The sequence below is a fragment of the Stegodyphus dumicola genome, chromosome 3 (assembly GCF_044657685.1).
Source record: "Stegodyphus dumicola isolate Sdum_Otavi_A_Nest chromosome 3, ASM4465768v1".
In the NCBI taxonomy this organism is placed as follows: Eukaryota; Metazoa; Arthropoda; class Arachnida; order Araneae; family Eresidae; genus Stegodyphus; species Stegodyphus dumicola.
In genome coordinates, this window is record NC_140770.1 from 237,665,541 (window position 1) to 237,683,625 (window position 18,085).

The window sequence follows — 18,085 nt, forward strand, 5'->3', positions numbered from 1 at the left end:
GTTCTAAATTGAAGATAAGGCCTTCCTATTCCTTGGGCAAACCCATTAACATAGCGAGGGCAACTTCTTTGTCCGCAAGACGATGCCTTTCGGTGAAGGTCCACCAATTGACTCAAATAAGAACTGACGCTTTCTCCAGGTTTTAAAGTTACATTAAAAAATTCCTTTAAAGGTCTTAGAGAATGCAAGAGCGAGAATTTTGTATGGATGTCTTTTAAAGTATCCCATGTTTCTTTCGCTCTTTCACAGTCAGCGATGTCATCTAAGAACTGGTCTTCAACCACTAAAAATAGAAAGGTTAAGGCTTTCTCATTAATATTCTTTTCGTCATTCTTTAATTCAGCACCATAACCTGTATCAATCGCTTCCCAACATTTTTTTTTTTTTTTCTTTGAACTAAAACAGCTTGTGCTCGGATTTTCCAAGCATTGTAATTATCTCCATAGAGTTTCTGAATCTTAATTTCTTCCATCGAATTGCTTTCAACGTGTTAGGCTTCGCCGGCGCTGTAGATGTTACTTCTTTTTCTTTCGGAAAAATCAAAATTTCTTCTTAATTTCTGTCAAACTTCTTTAGAGCATATCATGCAGATAACGTGATAGAAATTACTTAAATGGCAGATATATTTTGAAATATAGTAGAAAGAAATAAGCAAACCACAAATGTACGTTACATGTTTATTTACTTGACTAACTAACTGTTGCCATTCAGCAAAAAACAAAAAGAGCTACACGTCAATATTAAGGAACATAGAGTGTATATTTACAGCATTGCTTTGGCAGATACATCATAAAAATAAAATAAAGATTATTTCTAACATATACTGCTAAAGATAAAGGAGACATTATATGCCAGACAAAGGAGATTAATTTTTAGTACTTATTTCTATTACCAAAGTCCCAGGTAGTAACCTTTATCGCCTCCAAAATGTCGCCAAACTACCAGTTACCATATTGTAAAGATCAACCTCAAAGTACATATCAGACATCTTTGTATTAATGCTGTAATGCACACCAGTCACATAATGTGAACAAACCACTCATGCTTTAGAGCCTCTAGATGTATGTTCCAATGTGAATGCTTCTTGGTATATTGTAGAGCTATTTATAAGGTTTGTACATGGACATAAAACATGACATGTGAAAACATCCACAGGTTAAAATCCAACTTCCAATGAATCTGCACCAAATCATACAACTGAAAATATTCTACATGGGTTAGTTAACTGTAATATGTCAAAGTAGTGATTGATCTAATTTTTTCAGGTTTGACACTGCAATATCAATACCAATACTTTTTATATAATGAATGGATGCTTACTTCCCTCTCAACCATGACAGTTGGAACAGATCTTGCTAAACTTGTACTTATCTTTCCAGCAGAAGTTTGAAGAAAAAAACTGCTTTATTTAGTTAGGTAATCAACAAATATAAGTTGTACTGCATAAATTATTCTAGGAAATGCACATTTGCTTGGCACAGTTTTTCACAATGCATCACCACTGAATATTCATTTTCAAATAGACACATATCATGCTCACTAATACCCACTTTTTTTATGACAAGGTCGAGTAACTTTAAAAATACTCTATTCGATGCTGTTTAATAGAAATAAGGTCCCAAATTTTGTTCAACTTTTCCAAATTGCAAGATAAAAATAAAGAAATTACAGTTAACTTGTATCCTGCTTTGTGCAAACTACACCAACTTATTCAATTTTTAATCAGGATAACCTAAAACCAAGACTTATGAGTGTGTTATGAAGCTGTCCATTATTGGAATACTGTTTATTCATTACTCAAATTAAACCAAAGTTTTTGATGAGATTTCTTGTCAAAAACTGTTGATAGGAAAGTATGTAGGTACCAATGGATGTATTGTTTAACATGCACTGTCTGAATAAGTGCAATATTTAAATAACAAGAACATCACTTGCATTAACTTTCTGATGTAGTAAAGAAAATAATGAATATATAAATGTGCAATACAGATAACAATAAACAGTTAATTAGGGGGAAAACATTAGAAACTTTAGCATTCATATTTTTTTAATAAAAATCCTCACTTTCACATTTAAGATTATTAAATAAAAATAGGATTGATCTTTACATTATGGTAACTTGGCGATTTTTTGGCGAAAATTTGGCAACCAACTCTCCTACAGCAACCCTCTATTTTTTTTTCCCCACCGCCATTTTGTCTTCACGAAGTAAAGACATGTTTCTTTTCTTTTTATCTACTGATTTACAATTTGTTTTATACATAAATAAGTATAAAACAAATTGCATGTTTGATTATTTACTTCTTCCAACAATCTACTAGCTGAATTACACTTATGCTAGAAATTTTATCAAACAAAACTGCTTAATCATGACAAATATTCACTGCAAAATTGGGAAAAAGTGCACAATACCATACTCCTTACGCGTTTTTCAAAATAACACATACACATAAACCATGTACACGCCGACTTATTTTTACTTAAAAAAACATACCAGAATTGCACAAAAATGGCATTGCGCACACTCTTCACTATATCAATGTACACTGCTTTTTTCTCATAAATTAGAAAAATTTCACGAAAATACATGACAATTTTCTCAACCTTTAAACCCGGTAAAAAGAACATATATGAAATTACCTGATCGCGAAAAAGTATTTACCCTTTCCAAATATGAACATTTCCACGTATAAAATAAATAAAATATCCAAAAACTTTTACCTCTAAATTTTCTATTACATTATACACGTCACCAACGAATTCATACCGCAAGCATTACAAATACTTAGTATCAAATATTTAAATTATTTCCATGCACGTTTACTTCAACTTAAACGTATACCAAATTCCGACAAACATAAAATTCACAAAATAACTATCATTTCATTAAAATATAATTAAATTCAAAAACACTACTTAAAATATAAATGAGCACATACATTAAATTAATAAAAATTACCTTACAATCCTAATTACTTTAAACTAAATAATTGCTAATAACAATTTTCTCAATAATACCAAATTCCTTTCCACCTTACATTTAGAACAATGCATAAAAATAATATCCTCAAATAATAAAAATACTAACTTACCTAATCTTCTTCAGAATCTTGATTACGTGGCGGATACACTTTTCTAATTCATTCAATAAAATTATTGAAAGATTTTTTCTGCGAATTTTTCCTCCATACTTCCTCCGCTAAATAAAAAGCAAACTTCTCTTTATCACAATGCCTAAATACCCATTTCGAATTCACTTTAGTTACGGCCATGGGATCCAAAAATTAACAAACACGGTTTCACACAACACAGAATAAAGCTAAATACAAAATTTCCATATTTTTTCCCGATTTCCCCCTTTTTCCGATTAAAGAACCGTAATTCGTCCATTAATATCACATGACATCTCCCATTATGTCTCATTTCCCTCACGCAAAATAATGCGTAATCGGAACTGAGTACTGCTCACATTATTACCAAAGTCCCAGGTAGTAACCTTTATCGCCTCCAAAATGTCGCCAAACTACCAGTTACCATATTGTAAAGATCAACCAAAAATAGCAGCTGATCAAAAGACAAAAAATTAAATACAATAATGCAAATGGAAATTCAAACTGTGCTGCAACAGACAGTAGTAACTGCTGAATTAATATAAAAAAAAATAACACTATACACTTTAGCATTAGTCTTTATTTATGTTTATATGTAATATAATCTTTTAAAAAATGCAGATGACAAAGCAAATCATATCTTAATTTCAGATTTAAAAAATTATACTCACTGTAATAGTTGATGGCTTGAGAGGATGATCAAACACCTCCTCCCTTTTACATAACCAAATATTCTTTTCAATTTCATAATTCTTAGCTGCTGCTTGCCTGAAAAATTTAAATAAAAGTATTTTTACACAAAAGAAATTATTTAAAATTACACACTTTCTTAATGCACATAAAGAACTCTTGTTTACTAGCCTAGAAAACTAAATGCCAGGGTAAAGCATCGCTAAATCTTCATAAATATCATGATGCAGTGTACATAAATAAGTATAAAACAAATTGCATGTTTGATTTTTTTATTATAAAAAATATTGTTCTTTATCATACAAGGATTTTTGGATCATACAGTTATTTTCATTCTATGTTATATTATCACAGTTTGAGCAAAATCTGCCTTTTGAACAATGGGCACATACAACTGCCATCATTCTTCATTTCCTTGATGTACAGCATGTACTCTTTCAAATGAGAAAAATATGATTCTGCATTATTCTTTCAATTTATAAAATTTTACTCCATGCATCCCAAATCTTTACACTATAAATGTAAGAAAAAATTTTCTTTACTAACATTGTCACTGTCATTTTATATATTTCATCTGACAAATAATTAATTTTTCAACTAAGTAAAACACTAGTTTATCATGATACCTTAGCTTGAATTTTCAGAAAGCTTGAATATTCAAAGAGACAGTAAAAGATGAAACAGTATTAAGAAAACTAAAATTTTGAAAATCACTGTTTATGAAAACTAAAATTATAATATTAGTCACCAAATTTAAAATACATTTATAATACAAAGCAGTTAGACAAACTACATAAAAAGGAGCTCTAAATCGTTTTGTATTCCTGATAAAAACTTAAAATGTCATAATGAACTGAATCTTTGTAAATTTTGTCAGAAGATACTGATGCTATTGATGGTCATGCATTACTCAAGTGCTTAAAAAGGCAAAAATTATGCAATGGCACCAAATAAGTTTAGTGATGTTTGCTCTAACATCAATAAAAATTAACTTTTTCACGTCTTACCAGTTATATGTTAAGTCACTTAAATGAAGTCTTCTGTATCTACATACTAGTATTTTAAGTGTTCATGTCACAGAAAATTTAATTACCAAAAAAACAAAACAACAACAACAAATAAATAAATAAATAAATAAACTGCTCTTTTCATTATTCACATTGTTCAAAAAAAGCTTTATTGTCCCCGTAAAACTTTTTTTTTTTTTTTTTTTCATAATTTACATTCAAGTTACTTTAAAACACAATTTTCGGAATTAAACTTCCTTCATATGGGTTCCCTCATTTTAGATACTTCTACAAAATTTATACTAGGAGATAATATAATCAATATTTCTTTAGTAATATATATATATTTATTTATTTAGTAAAGAAATATTGATTACATATATATACGAAAGTATCAAGACAACCTTAGTGGTCAAGATACAAATTTACTGTGTATTTGAACTGTATTTAATTTTTACAAAAGTTCTTTTTAAAATTATTTGTGAATTAAAATTTCTTAATCTTTTCTCACCCTTTTTGATTTTGAAGTCAGCTCGATTTGTAATTTTTACAAGATAGCTTTTACTACTTTAATATTGTTTCTAGTTGTTACATGATTTTTCAATTTTACTAAGGAACTATAGTATCAAATGTATTTTTTAGCATTAGCTTTTTAACATTCCTCTTACTTATAATATACATACGAAAACAGTATGTATATTTTGTATTTAAAGAATTTTTATACACAAATAAAAATAAATCTTTGTATATCATGCTCATCATGCAGCACAGCATGATCTTAGCATATAGCTTATCATGAGCCATGAAAAGAATGTTTACTATGTGAACCCATCAGGTACATTTTTTCCCGCTCTTACTATAGAAAGTACAAAAGAATATGCATTAAAATACTTTCGAATTTTTACCAGATATGCAGTACAAAAGTATAATTTTAAAATTATTTATAATTTAAATTATTTATAATGTTGTTTGGGTTATATATTTGAGATTTTGGTTTAAATTTATGTATATCACCTTACTGTTATCCCTAATAATTCATCTAACAATATTGCCACTGCTTGTTTTTAATAGCGTTAAGTCAAGCTGTTCATACATATTTTAAAATATAATTGGCTATATGTATACATAATATCGTTTTGTTGTTTGCTTTTAATGTAGCACAAATAATTTGAACATATATGCCTATCATCCTAACAACGCCCCCATATTTCCGAAATCTCAGATATTTCCTTCAAAGTATTATAACTGAATTATATTCACAGGAAAAGTAATCAACAATTAATCCTTTTCTGAACATCATTAAGATTAAAGTCGGATAACTTTCAAACAATTTAATACATCTGCATCCACACATTATTACAATCCTTGCATAATAACGAAATAGGAGAAGCTCAAAAATAATACAAGGATTCCAAAACTAAATATTCCGTTTGTGATAAAAATTTATTTTATATTTAAAAGACACAGTGAAACTATTATTTACCACTCGTGCGACATTTTACATCAAATGATTTTAAACCTTGCTTCGCCACTACATACAAATTCTCCTCGCTATCCTTCTCTGCAGAACATCAAACATTGCAGAGAAAAATGATGCAGGCATTCCTAGGAAATGTGTGCCCGTCCCACTAGTTGCACAGAGACATATTTTCAATGTCTGCGCATCAGTATAAGGAACTGTTGATGCGACTTTAGTTGTCCCTGATTATAATGTGAAATTAAAATTTATAATGTTTCTTTTACTTAAATGAATAGTTTTATAAATATAATTATTCATTTTTTTATTTAGACAGACTGGTGAATGAGTTGGTTTTTTTCTTAATTTCTAGATGCATAGTTTAATAAAAATTATATTTGTAATTATTTAATTCATTTTCATATAAACTGTATGTAATTTCTTTGTAGTTATCGTTATATTGTAAAATATAAGAATATATTTTGTCTGTCATGTAATATTATTTTTTCTATGTATATGGAGAAATTATTAAAATGTGGTTGGAGATTTGATAATTTTGAGTAGGCGCCCAAACCCGGAACGGCTGCTTTTGTTTGCTGGAAGAGTTCAAGATTTGTAGGTATGGTACGTGAAAGTAACGATGAGTTAAGAGGAGATGATCTCTGATGAAGGAATATGAAGAAGGGAAAAGGGATTTTAAGTATAAAGAATTTTACTCGATAGCGTTGTTTACATCGGGCATGGAGGTAAGAAAGGAAGGCGTGGCCAAACCGGCATTAGAAGTGAAGCACTGCTCCGAAGCATCGGTCACAAGATGGGTGTTTTTTGTTTACATTCAGAAGCTCGCTTGACAGCGTTGTGATAGTATTTCGACACACGGCAGTTCCATACAAATCAAAAAACGGGACACTTCCGCATAAAATAAACATTCCTAGTATGATGGATAATAGCAATGTCTATAGTTTAGCGACGTTTACGCAAAAATCTCATCTTGGTTATTTTTCGATAACTAACAACAGCGATTTTGATTATTTGTTTTATAAAATACTAAGTTGTTGAACTACAAAAATATAGATTTTAGCAAAAAAGTTATGCTTAAAGAATGAAAAATACCTCACCGTACCTTTAAAATTGTATACATTTTTCGATACCCTTAATACAGTATTCGCTACTTTTATTTTGTGTTCCAAACGCCAAAATGTTTTAAATAAAATAAATTTTTTTCACATCCACATATTATTGTAACATGTACTTTTTAAAATAAGTGTAAATTACTTTACTCGAAAAATATAGTGAATGCACAGGAATTAAAAATTTCTAAATGCCAGAAATGAAAAATATGAAATATGTATGGATGTTTATGGATGTGCTTACAAAACCTATGTATCTGCCTTTAACAAAATACGTAAATATTTATTAAATTATTTATAAACGTATTTGAAATGAAGCATTTATTCATTCATAAATAACTGTGAAAGTTACTGTAAAGAAATCTAATTATTAAAAGTATCTAAATTTATAATGATTATAAATATTATCTAAATATATATAGTTAAAAGTCTTTAATCCGGACGTCCATAATCCAGAATGATCTATAATCCAGACCTCGAAGCTACAAACTTTCTGCGCATGCGTAAACGCATAATGCGTTTAAGCATGCGCGTAATACCTTTACGCATGCACATAATACCTTTACGCATGAGCATAATACCTTTACGCATGAGCATAATACCTTTACGCATGCGCATAATATGTTTACGCATGGGCGTTTAATGTATAACATACGATATAAGCTAAGCTAAAATTATCTAATTATCTGTATCTGATCTAGGTTGTAATAGTTTTTAATAGCTGAATAGTTGTTTTACTTTTTTCTTTAAATGTTTCTTTTATTTTAGTGCACAGATCTTTAAGGCAAATTGAATTATCTGGATGATTGCTAGGAGATTCTTGACATGTTTGAAAGTAAAATGTTCCATATATAATTGTTTACTTCATTTTCAATAAATTGTTATTGCTATAATTTTCATTTTAACGTTATAGTATTTGTCCGTTTTTCCTCACATTTTCCACACAATTGGTCAGAACGCACAGGTATTACAAACGTTTCTCTACGCAACTAATCCGGACCGATTGTATTCGCACCAGTGGTGCGATTAGCCGCTTAAGCTATTCACACCCAAGGTCCGTAGAAAGAACAGGTTAGCTCACCTGGGGTAAAAAAACGAAAATGCGTTCTCGCTGTCTATTGGCTGTGACGTCACTGAAGTTTTCACTCCTCAGATCAACATAGATTTTTGCATTGATTTAAGCTGAATGTAAGCTTGTGCGCGACTTTTTTTTTTTTTTTCCCTCTCAAATATAATTAAATTTATGTAGTATAATGGTTGGTACGCACTGCGCGATTGCATTATGCACCAATAATGCAGGCTAAGGCTCCTATATACCAGGCTGAATCATCAGGCATTCGCGCTCCCAAGTGGGAGATTTAATGGCGGCTGTGTAGTTACGGTGCAACAATTTTGTGTGTTTTTTTTTTGTGTAAAATGGGCGGATGTACAGCTATTAATTGTTCAAATAATTCACGGAAAGGTTATACATTGGTAAAATTTCCTAAAAATGAAGAATGAAGAAAAATATGGGTAAATAATTGCCGAAGAGACAATTGGAAACCTGGTCCAGGCGCTGAACTTTGCTTAGTAAGTATAATGTTAATTACGCCTTCATTTAGAGTTTATATCTTCTCTGATGTTTATAATGTGCAAGTAAAGTGAAATTCTTGTGTACAATAACCTGAGTATCTGCTAATTTCTGTAATAATAGCTATAATTAAATTAGTCTAGGGTTAATGTACCCGTCGCCAAACATCGCCAATGTAGATGTTTTGAATGTGGAAAAGAAATTTCTCTTCTAATATAAAGCGCGGATTTTGTTTTCCTGTGCTAATTGTGGAATTTATACTGATGTAACATGAAAATCATTAGCATATTGAAATTTATTAAAAAATAAATAATAATTTGGAAAGTCAAGATAAAATCTGAATGTTTGCTAAAGATATATGTAACATTATACTATAGTTGCAATATCGTTGGAATGATATATAATTTTTTTCTTTATTTTATAATCACTATTGTTAAAAAGTTAGATGAGTTGTTTATGCACGGTGCCCACTACTGTTTCTTGGTTAAAATAACTTCCAGAATTTTGACATTGACATCTGAAGTCAATAAATTGAATAGTATGAGACAATATATATAATCTGACTTCAATAATTGCAAGGATTGTGCAAGTTTATTTATAATCACAGTATTATACAATTTGGCAATGGAGTAAAGATTTAGAAATGAATGCAGAACATTCAAATTAGTATTTTCTTGTTTCTAATATATAGAAATATAGTCTATTTTCCAGTATAAAAGTTTTACTTAAAAGTATGGGAAAGCAGATTTGTTTCATACATGATCTTTATAATACTGGTATGAAATGAATGAATTTTAATCTGTAAACAATTTTTTGTTAATATTGAAATGCGTTTCTTTGGGTACATTTTTAGGCACTTGTGGATTATGTCAGGCAACATGCAATAGAAAAAAGATGTCCGTGTGCATAAATTTTCCCAATGTGTTACTTCATTTTATCTAAATTTCAAGGATAATTCTTTTCATTTTTATATGGCATGTTATCAGTATAAAGGCTAGTGAAAATAAATTGGTATGTGTATCTGTTTTTGAAGTGTAATGCTTAAATAAAAAGATGGTGTGTGTTTCTTCATTTAAACAACATTTCAAGGATAGTATTTTTCAGTGTTGTACTGTTTGTTATTTCTCAATGTAAAGGGGAAAAAAAACTGATATGTTTAAGCATGATAATTTTATTTATTTCTTTAGTGATGCATATATATAGAGAGGGAAGGTGTTTGGTCCAACTGAAGTTATAATAAATCTAATTTTACTAGATCTCTCCCTCCCCTCAGGTGTAGAAAATTTTCAAGTGCAGAAAGTTATGCAGAATTAATTCATTTCTGATAAACTTATTATCATTAATTTTTTATATAACATGTTATTAAGTTACACATTTGACTACTGTGTAATAAAATTGTATTTAGGGCAAAAAATTAACTATAATTTTGCATCTGGTGACTAATATCATATGCTTCTAAGAATATTACTTTAACTTTTTCCATAATTTTTGTATTTCAGGAACATGAAACTGTTATTTTGATATACTTAAATAATAAAAGTGTGTATCTGAATCAATTAATGGATACAAATATTTTACAGTTATTTTTAGAAGATATTTGCCATATCGCTTCTAATAATTCATAAAGTATGTTAAAATATAGGTAAATAATTTGGTGCAGAATTCAAGTTTAGGTTTAAAATATAGTGAATCATAAGACTAAATGATTTTTATTGTCATGATTTGCCTGGGCTTAAGAATGTACTTTTCGCCCGGTGGAAATTGTCATCAAACTGTCCTGAACAGGCTTTTTGTTGATAATAACTTCCAGGCTTATCAGTACCTCCTTTTGAGTGGAGGGTATGCAAATATAGTACCCAATTTAAATTACATTGTGATTGTAATAATATTGTGGTATTAAATAAGTGATTATAATTACAATTTAGGTAATTGCATTGTAATTATATTACATTATATCTGTGAACTCTTAATTTCATTACTTTATGCAATTATGTTGTAAGTGCATAATCTAATTGCAGTAATATAATCTATTCGCAATTACAAAATAATTATAAATGCAGTTACATCTTAAATAGAGGCCATTTTAATACTTTTAAATTTTCGCAAGATAACTTCCCATTAAGGTTCATTTGGAGGAAACTATGCAAATACTAAAAAAGAAGTTATGCTAAATTTACATATTTTGTACAGTACTTTCTTGTTATAATGCTGTTCAATATATCTTCAATACTTTTGTAAATTTAACGACATTCTTTGCAATCACTGTGGTGCTTTAAAAAGAAGTTTCTTAGTTATGCTTTCTAATAAAAATGGGTTTAAAATTAAGTATTATGTATAATAACTAGCAGTTAAAAAAACTTGACTGCATGAAAATGCTGTTGCTGTGTAAAATAAAAAATAAGCTTTCTTTTATGCTTTGAAATGAATTACATGTGGTTAAGTCGTCCTTTTACAATTTAAGAATGTGGTTAACACACATTCTTAAATTGGACAGGTTTTATCTAAATTATTAGTATAAAATATATAAACTATGAATTATTTTGTAACATAACTCAAATTACAAAATTCATTCTATATACGTTCAAAGTTATTATCATTTATGGAATAACTGTTTTTTAATTTAGGTAAAAATTGGATTTTTAGAAGTATTACAAATACAATGCAACACAAAGGTGATCTGATTGAAGAGGAAGGACTTTTTATTACGGTTTCTAGTTCGTATTTATATTACATTTGAATAACTTGCATCCAAAACACAGAATGCTGTACTTTCTTCTTCCATATATGTTATGAAATATTTCACACATTTAAAAGAAAGTGTTTCTTCAGAATCTTGCACAATTATTTCCATATACCTCAGACTTAAATGACAACATATTCTTAAGTTATTTTTTTAGTATGAATTTACAGTGTTTTTATTGAAATTTTTGTTAAAATGTCATTAAGATAAATTTATTTGCACACTCAGCGCTTTAACTATTTCCCCATTTTACACTATTGAAAGTTTTTATTCATATCTTATTTATTTTAGTCTGCTAACGAAACTGAAACATCTAAAGAATAAGTTATTTTGAATATGTTTACAAAATATACGCGAAATTTTATTTAAGTGAAAACGTCTATATACTATTCGAGAATTAATAAATTATCCGAAAAGTTTATATGCGCTGAATGCCGCGCGTCTATAAAATAAATCTTAAAAAACAAAACAGCAGACATTCAGCCAGCGTGTGCGATAAACGCGCCAAAATTGGCAGCGCGTTCACTCCCTCGCCAAGAGAGAAAAGTTGGTGATTCAGCCTGGTTTAGAGGAGCCTTAATGCAGGCAAAATAAAAAAAATAATCAGCAAAATGTATTATTTCATAGGTATAGAAACTTATAGTGTTTTTTGATTTGATGCAAGTTATTTTGAATTTCCGGGTTACTTAAATTAATTTATTCATTAATATATATAGAAACTTCTATGCATTTTATTAGGTGTATTTAAATGCCAACGGTTTTTAATATTGTTGCGAATTATGACAGATGCATATAAATATGCTTAAATAGTTTTAAATTATGTGTATGTAGCTCACTGCATTAACTAATTCGTGTTACACATGAAAAAATGGCCATGCAACCACCTTTTCTCCAGGAATTGAAGTCAAACCACCAATGTTCAGCTGATGGGCCTTGTCAATTACTTGGAATTTGAGCCTATTGTACTGTTAATATGGTACATGCCAGAAATACAATATCATTAATACACGGGGTACATGTGAGCAATAAAAAGAACTAACAACACCGCAGAGTACAGAAAGCAACATATTAGAAGTCCACAATTCATTTGGTGAGCAAATTAAGTTGTATTATTATACTTAAGGCTATCAGTTCTGGATAATTTAGTTACAGTAATTTTGCAAAGATAGTAAAGCAGTTCCTTTAGCAATATTAATTTTCTAATTATTAAGGCGTTTTTCTTTCATATTATTTGAAAACAGAGTAATACACAGCATGCATTTAAATGCAATCAAAATTTAGGAAATGTATGATTTAAGAATATAGAAACGTTTAAAAAACAAATGTGCTAAAATTCTTGTAAAATATAAAATTTCATTTTCTATCTGTACTTATAATTTGTTATGATTTGTATTATGAATGAATAATATAACTTGAGCAAATATTTTATTTATTATAGTTTTAAAATTTGCATTCCATTACTATACAGTACACCATGATATATTTCATACAAAATTTCATTTATAAAATTTTAAGATCCATGTTTACTAAGATTTTGTTGAATGTAGTGTTTAAAATTTAGTACCAATTTTGACTTTTGCATTTAATTATATAAATTTACCTGCAGAATTGTATTTTGCTAGTATCTACGAATGTAATCATTATGTCTGTGGGGATATTGTACACAGGTCATCATATTAAATAAACATTCAGCCTTTTTTCATGTGTTCACAGAAAGTACGATGACAGTCAAATGACGTTAAGATAAACTGCATAATGTTTTTATGAGTGCATTTATCTGTGTATGAATAATATTTTTCCACAACTAAACTGATAACTCTAATTTTTTTTATTCATAGAATGGTTAAACTGAATATGCTAAATGAAATGTAATATTTAAGTTATTATATAAACAAATTTCTTTTTTGATAACGAAACAAACACATACAGCATTCAGTCCTATTATTATCTGCCCACCAGCGGCCGAGCGGTAAAGTCGCTGAACACTGGTAGTTCGGTCCGAGGTTCGAATCCCGCGAACGGGGCTGGCTGCATGGGCGTTTTCGTGGTTTTCCCCATGAGTAACGTGTATACGAGCCAGTTTCCCTTAGTCCTCCACGAAGGCATCCCTTCCTTCAGGCGCATAGCCCTCGAGGCTTTTCCATAATCACATACACCACACCACCTATTAATATCTAGGAATTACTTCTCTGAAATAAAAAATGAGGATGACAATCCAGAAAATGACTACATGTTTCATTTCGTTATTATTTTTATGAATTAAACAATACATAATTGAAATAAATATAGAAACATAAAAGATAAAATTCTAAATATACAATATTAATAACAAAACATAATAGTGGATATGCAACTATTCTTTTAATATCTTTTACTCATTTTTTATATAAAAAGTTAACATCTTTTATCTGAATACTTTTGGAAATTTTTATTTTTTTAAAAAGTAGAATTCAAAGAATTTAAAGAATTAAGATTTAAATTAAAATTAAGTCTCAATTTTTATATAGAATTACATAATGCAGCTGCTGATTTTAAAGAGTCTGTTGATTAAGTATTACACTTCCTTTCAGTTATAGCTTGAATAGTTCATTTGCTTATGTTTCTTGTTGCTGCTTTTACATCAAGAAAATACAAACAAGTGTTAGAATCTAGCGACTTATAATTTTATGGAATTTCTTTTTTTTAATCTATTAAAATTAATCATATATTACAGGAAAAGCTCATGCGAATTCATCTAAAAAAAAAAGCCACAAGTAAACTAAGATTTCTAAATGAAACAAGTACTGCAGAAACAATTGGACCTAAAGTAGGCTTTAGCAAAATAAAGTTAATTTCAATTTCAGCCAAATTAGATTCCAAACATTAGGGACACGTTTGTACAGCTTTATAGAATAAATATTCTTAATTTCAATTTCTTCTATATCTCTACACTCAGGGCTTAATTTCTAAAATTAGAAGTGCCGGAAACCTATGGAAAACCGTTAGTAAAGAGGAACAAGAGTAAATAAATAAATAAAATGACTATTAAAATCATTTATCATTTAAAAATTAAATAGTTAATTATTATCAAATTAATAAATAATTATTTAATTAATATTAACAATTATTATTTATTAATTATTATCTAACCATTAATTAATAACTGATTATTATTTATTAAAATAATTAAATAAAATGTAAAGAGGTAAATTAACATTTACTAAGCGATTTTTAATATAATTTTATTGCTGCTAAAAATAAAATTTTTGAGATTATATTTCTACTGAAATTGTAGTTCCGTTAATTACATAAAAGAAGTGCCGGAACCTTCTTATGTAGGGCTCCGATGCGCTCCGGCTAGAATTATCATTTATCCCATGAACTGAAAAGTACCGGAGCCAGCACAATTTAAGCTCTGACTACACTACATATTTTCCAGTTCTTATGAAATGTGGGTTTTCAGTCAGTTTAAGCTAATGAGTAACGGTATAAACAGCTGAATCTTGAATAGCAAATTCTGTAAAGAAGATTGGAAGATTTTTGATGAAACAATAAATTACTGAGGGAACGTTTCGTAATGAAAACTTATTCTATACAGTAAACAATATTTTAGGTAGTTATGTTTCAACTCCAACTATTAGAATTTACTTTTCCGATGAAAAACAGAAAATATTTCAAAAGGAAATACGGAACTACTATTAGGAGATGCTACAGCGAACTTCAGTGACGTCACAGCCGAACGAGCATGGACCTTATAAGAACCAATTGCGTTTTCTCCCTTGTCTGGCGCGTTCCCGGCTGTCACCTTGATCACATCCGGAGGAGTAGGGACGACTTCCAGAAATTAGCAATGGTTGGCTATTGCAGCGCGTACAATTGTAACGAAAAAGCTGGTGGTAGTGCCTCATTTCACAAGTAAGAATTTTTAAATATTTTTATTTTTGACACTGAGATTGCTTTTTAAATACTTAGCATGTTTTTCAAGCATAATTAACGTTCTAAATAATTATAAAGCTGTTGCATGCTTTCAGGCTTGTATATATTTTTAACTTTTCCTATGATGTAAGCGAATTCGTAACTTCTTCTTTTAGAAAATAATATTTTAATTCTGAACTAACAGAAAAATTCAACCAAGTAATTTTCTCTTACAATTACTAAAACTATAACTAATACTAAACTATAGCTAAATACTAAAATGCCTAAAAATGAATTTTTGAAAGTTTTTCTTTAAAATTTATAATTTTTTGCTGCTTTTTTAAATTATAGGTAAATTTTAATTCCTAGTATTATAACTAACCAAAAATAAGAATATTTAGGAACGAAAAGTATACATCTTATATAGCTGGTTTTGTTGTTAAAAGCTTAGCTTATAAAGTAAAATGTAATATCTGTTTCTCAGTTTTAGTTTCAACAGAACCATATGATGGTTTGCTAGTTTCAAATATTATAAATCTGGATGTAAAGGTTTGACTTCTCCTTCCAGTGACGTCCGAATGATCTGCAAAAATGCAGAAATAATTTTTAGGCAGACTGAAAGAAGTTTAAATTGAATAAAAAAAATATTATAAATTTCATGACTCTAAAAGTCTTAAAAAGCGTAGGAACACATATATTTCCTTCTCTTCAAGACCATATTTATGATGATGAACCAGATAAAAACCACCTGATTAAATTAATTAAAGTAGTGATATTTCATTATTTAAAAATCAGAATGCATCATGCAGTTGCATGTTACAATGAATCTAAACAGAGAGAAAATATTCGAAGCAGATTTACTAAATAAATTAATTTTATTTAAGCATCAGTAAACCATATTATCTGTTTCTCTTCCTCTCTCTCTCTAAATATATATATATAGGTGTGTGTATTTACATTAATAGATAAATAGATATAATCTTGTTTTCACAAATATTTGAAATAAAAAGTGAAGTAAGCGAATTTTTCAATGTAACAAATATCCTAAATTGTTTACTTTCATACCTATGTGTTTATGGATGTATAGTCATTCTGCTTAAAGTATTTACAGGTATATAAAATTACAAGGTTACTTTAGGCGCATTAATAAAAATTTAAGATTGAACATATAATATCTTGTATTTTATAGTAATTATCTTTTTAAATTTATTTCTAGTTCCGCATAAGATTTTTTTATTTACTGCGAATTTTTTAAAAAATTTTTCATTACACTCAGAAAAGTTTATGCTGCGAATTTTATGAGTTATTAATATTGTCATAAATGATCATCTTTTAATATCATAATAATTTTGAAAACAGAAAAAATAAATAAAACAATCCTTGGTTTCTATAAACATTTGAAATGATAAATATTTGCTACTACTGCCTGAAAATGTTCATAAAATTAAAAAAAAATTACCAAATCTTGTTTAATTTTACCTTATTTGTTTCATAACATCATGTACTATCAATCTTACTTAATTTTACTTTATTTGTAGGCAAAAGTAAATTCATAAATTTTTTGTTTAATGTTTTTACCGTTTTATCAAAGTAATGATATTTAGACAAGAATTACGCTTATGCTCAAAATGCAGTAAAAAAAATACTCAAAATGCACTAAAAAGTGGTTTCATGACATACATAAAATCTTATTAGCAAAAACTGTGATTTTTATTATCTCATCATTTATACAACGTATCACATTTAATAATTAAAAAGATTTATGTGATACAAACGCCATATGTTTCAATATTACGATAAACTAAATCGTCCCTACTCTCTCTTCCCGACATGTGTGTGACGCACGCCCCGCCCATTGGGTTAGTCTATTTCTTATAATGTCCATGCGAACGAGTCGCTGGCTTTTCGTTTGTTTACTCCAAGTGAGCTAACCTGTTCTTTCTACGGACCTTGTTCAAACCAACGTTAACCACGCATATGCATTGAGTTGTCAGATCCGTCATTTAAACCCGATCGAAAAGAACGGATTGTACCGAGGAGGTTAGAATTCTAACCTCCTTGGATTCTACGCACGCAAACTGTCCAAGTGTTGTAGTGAATCTCTCTCTCTCTCTTTTTTTTTTAAAGGCGGGTTACTATCATTGCGTAGTTTATCAATTTTTAAGCGTTAGCCACTTTCAAAAGTTTAGAAAGGAAAATGGGTTCCTTTTCTTTTTAAAAAGAAGGAACGCATTTCCTTTTATTAAAGTACATAAAAAAAAGGACAGATTTGTATGTTCGCAATGCTTATCGTTTTCCTGAACGGTTGGAATAGTTTAAATGATTGATTTGGGGGTAGGGGATAAAAATCTTGTTTACATTTTTTGTACTTCTTAGAATATATTTAACTTCAAAGATGTGTTTTGCGCAATCAAGACTTTCATTGACAATTCATTCCTCTTTGAAATTTTCGTTCCAGAAAAAATAATAAAAATTAGAAGAGGATTTC

The 18,085-nt window shown here is 29.0% G+C and overlaps 1 protein-coding gene across 5 annotated transcripts in view; it reads right to left on the minus strand.

The window, feature by feature from the left end:
* LOC118197554 (VPS35 endosomal protein-sorting factor-like) overlaps positions 1 to 6,448 on the minus strand; it is a 103,438-nt gene extending 96,990 nt beyond the window's left edge. For 3 of the 5 annotated variants that reach the window (XM_085813948.1, XM_035369081.2, XM_085813947.1), the window contains exons 1-2: positions 6,291 to 6,448; positions 3,782 to 3,878 (exon numbers count right to left, since the gene is read on the minus strand). In XM_085813948.1, coding sequence (XP_085670074.1) covers positions 3,782 to 3,878; positions 6,291 to 6,304 — 111 coding nt within the window. In that variant the 5' untranslated portion in view covers positions 6,305 to 6,448. The remainder of the gene's footprint in view (positions 1 to 3,781; positions 3,879 to 6,290) is intronic. The other 2 variants (XM_035369080.2, XM_085813945.1) reach the window with 1 other exon arrangement.
* Between the last annotated feature and the right edge of the window lie 11,637 nt (positions 6,449 to 18,085).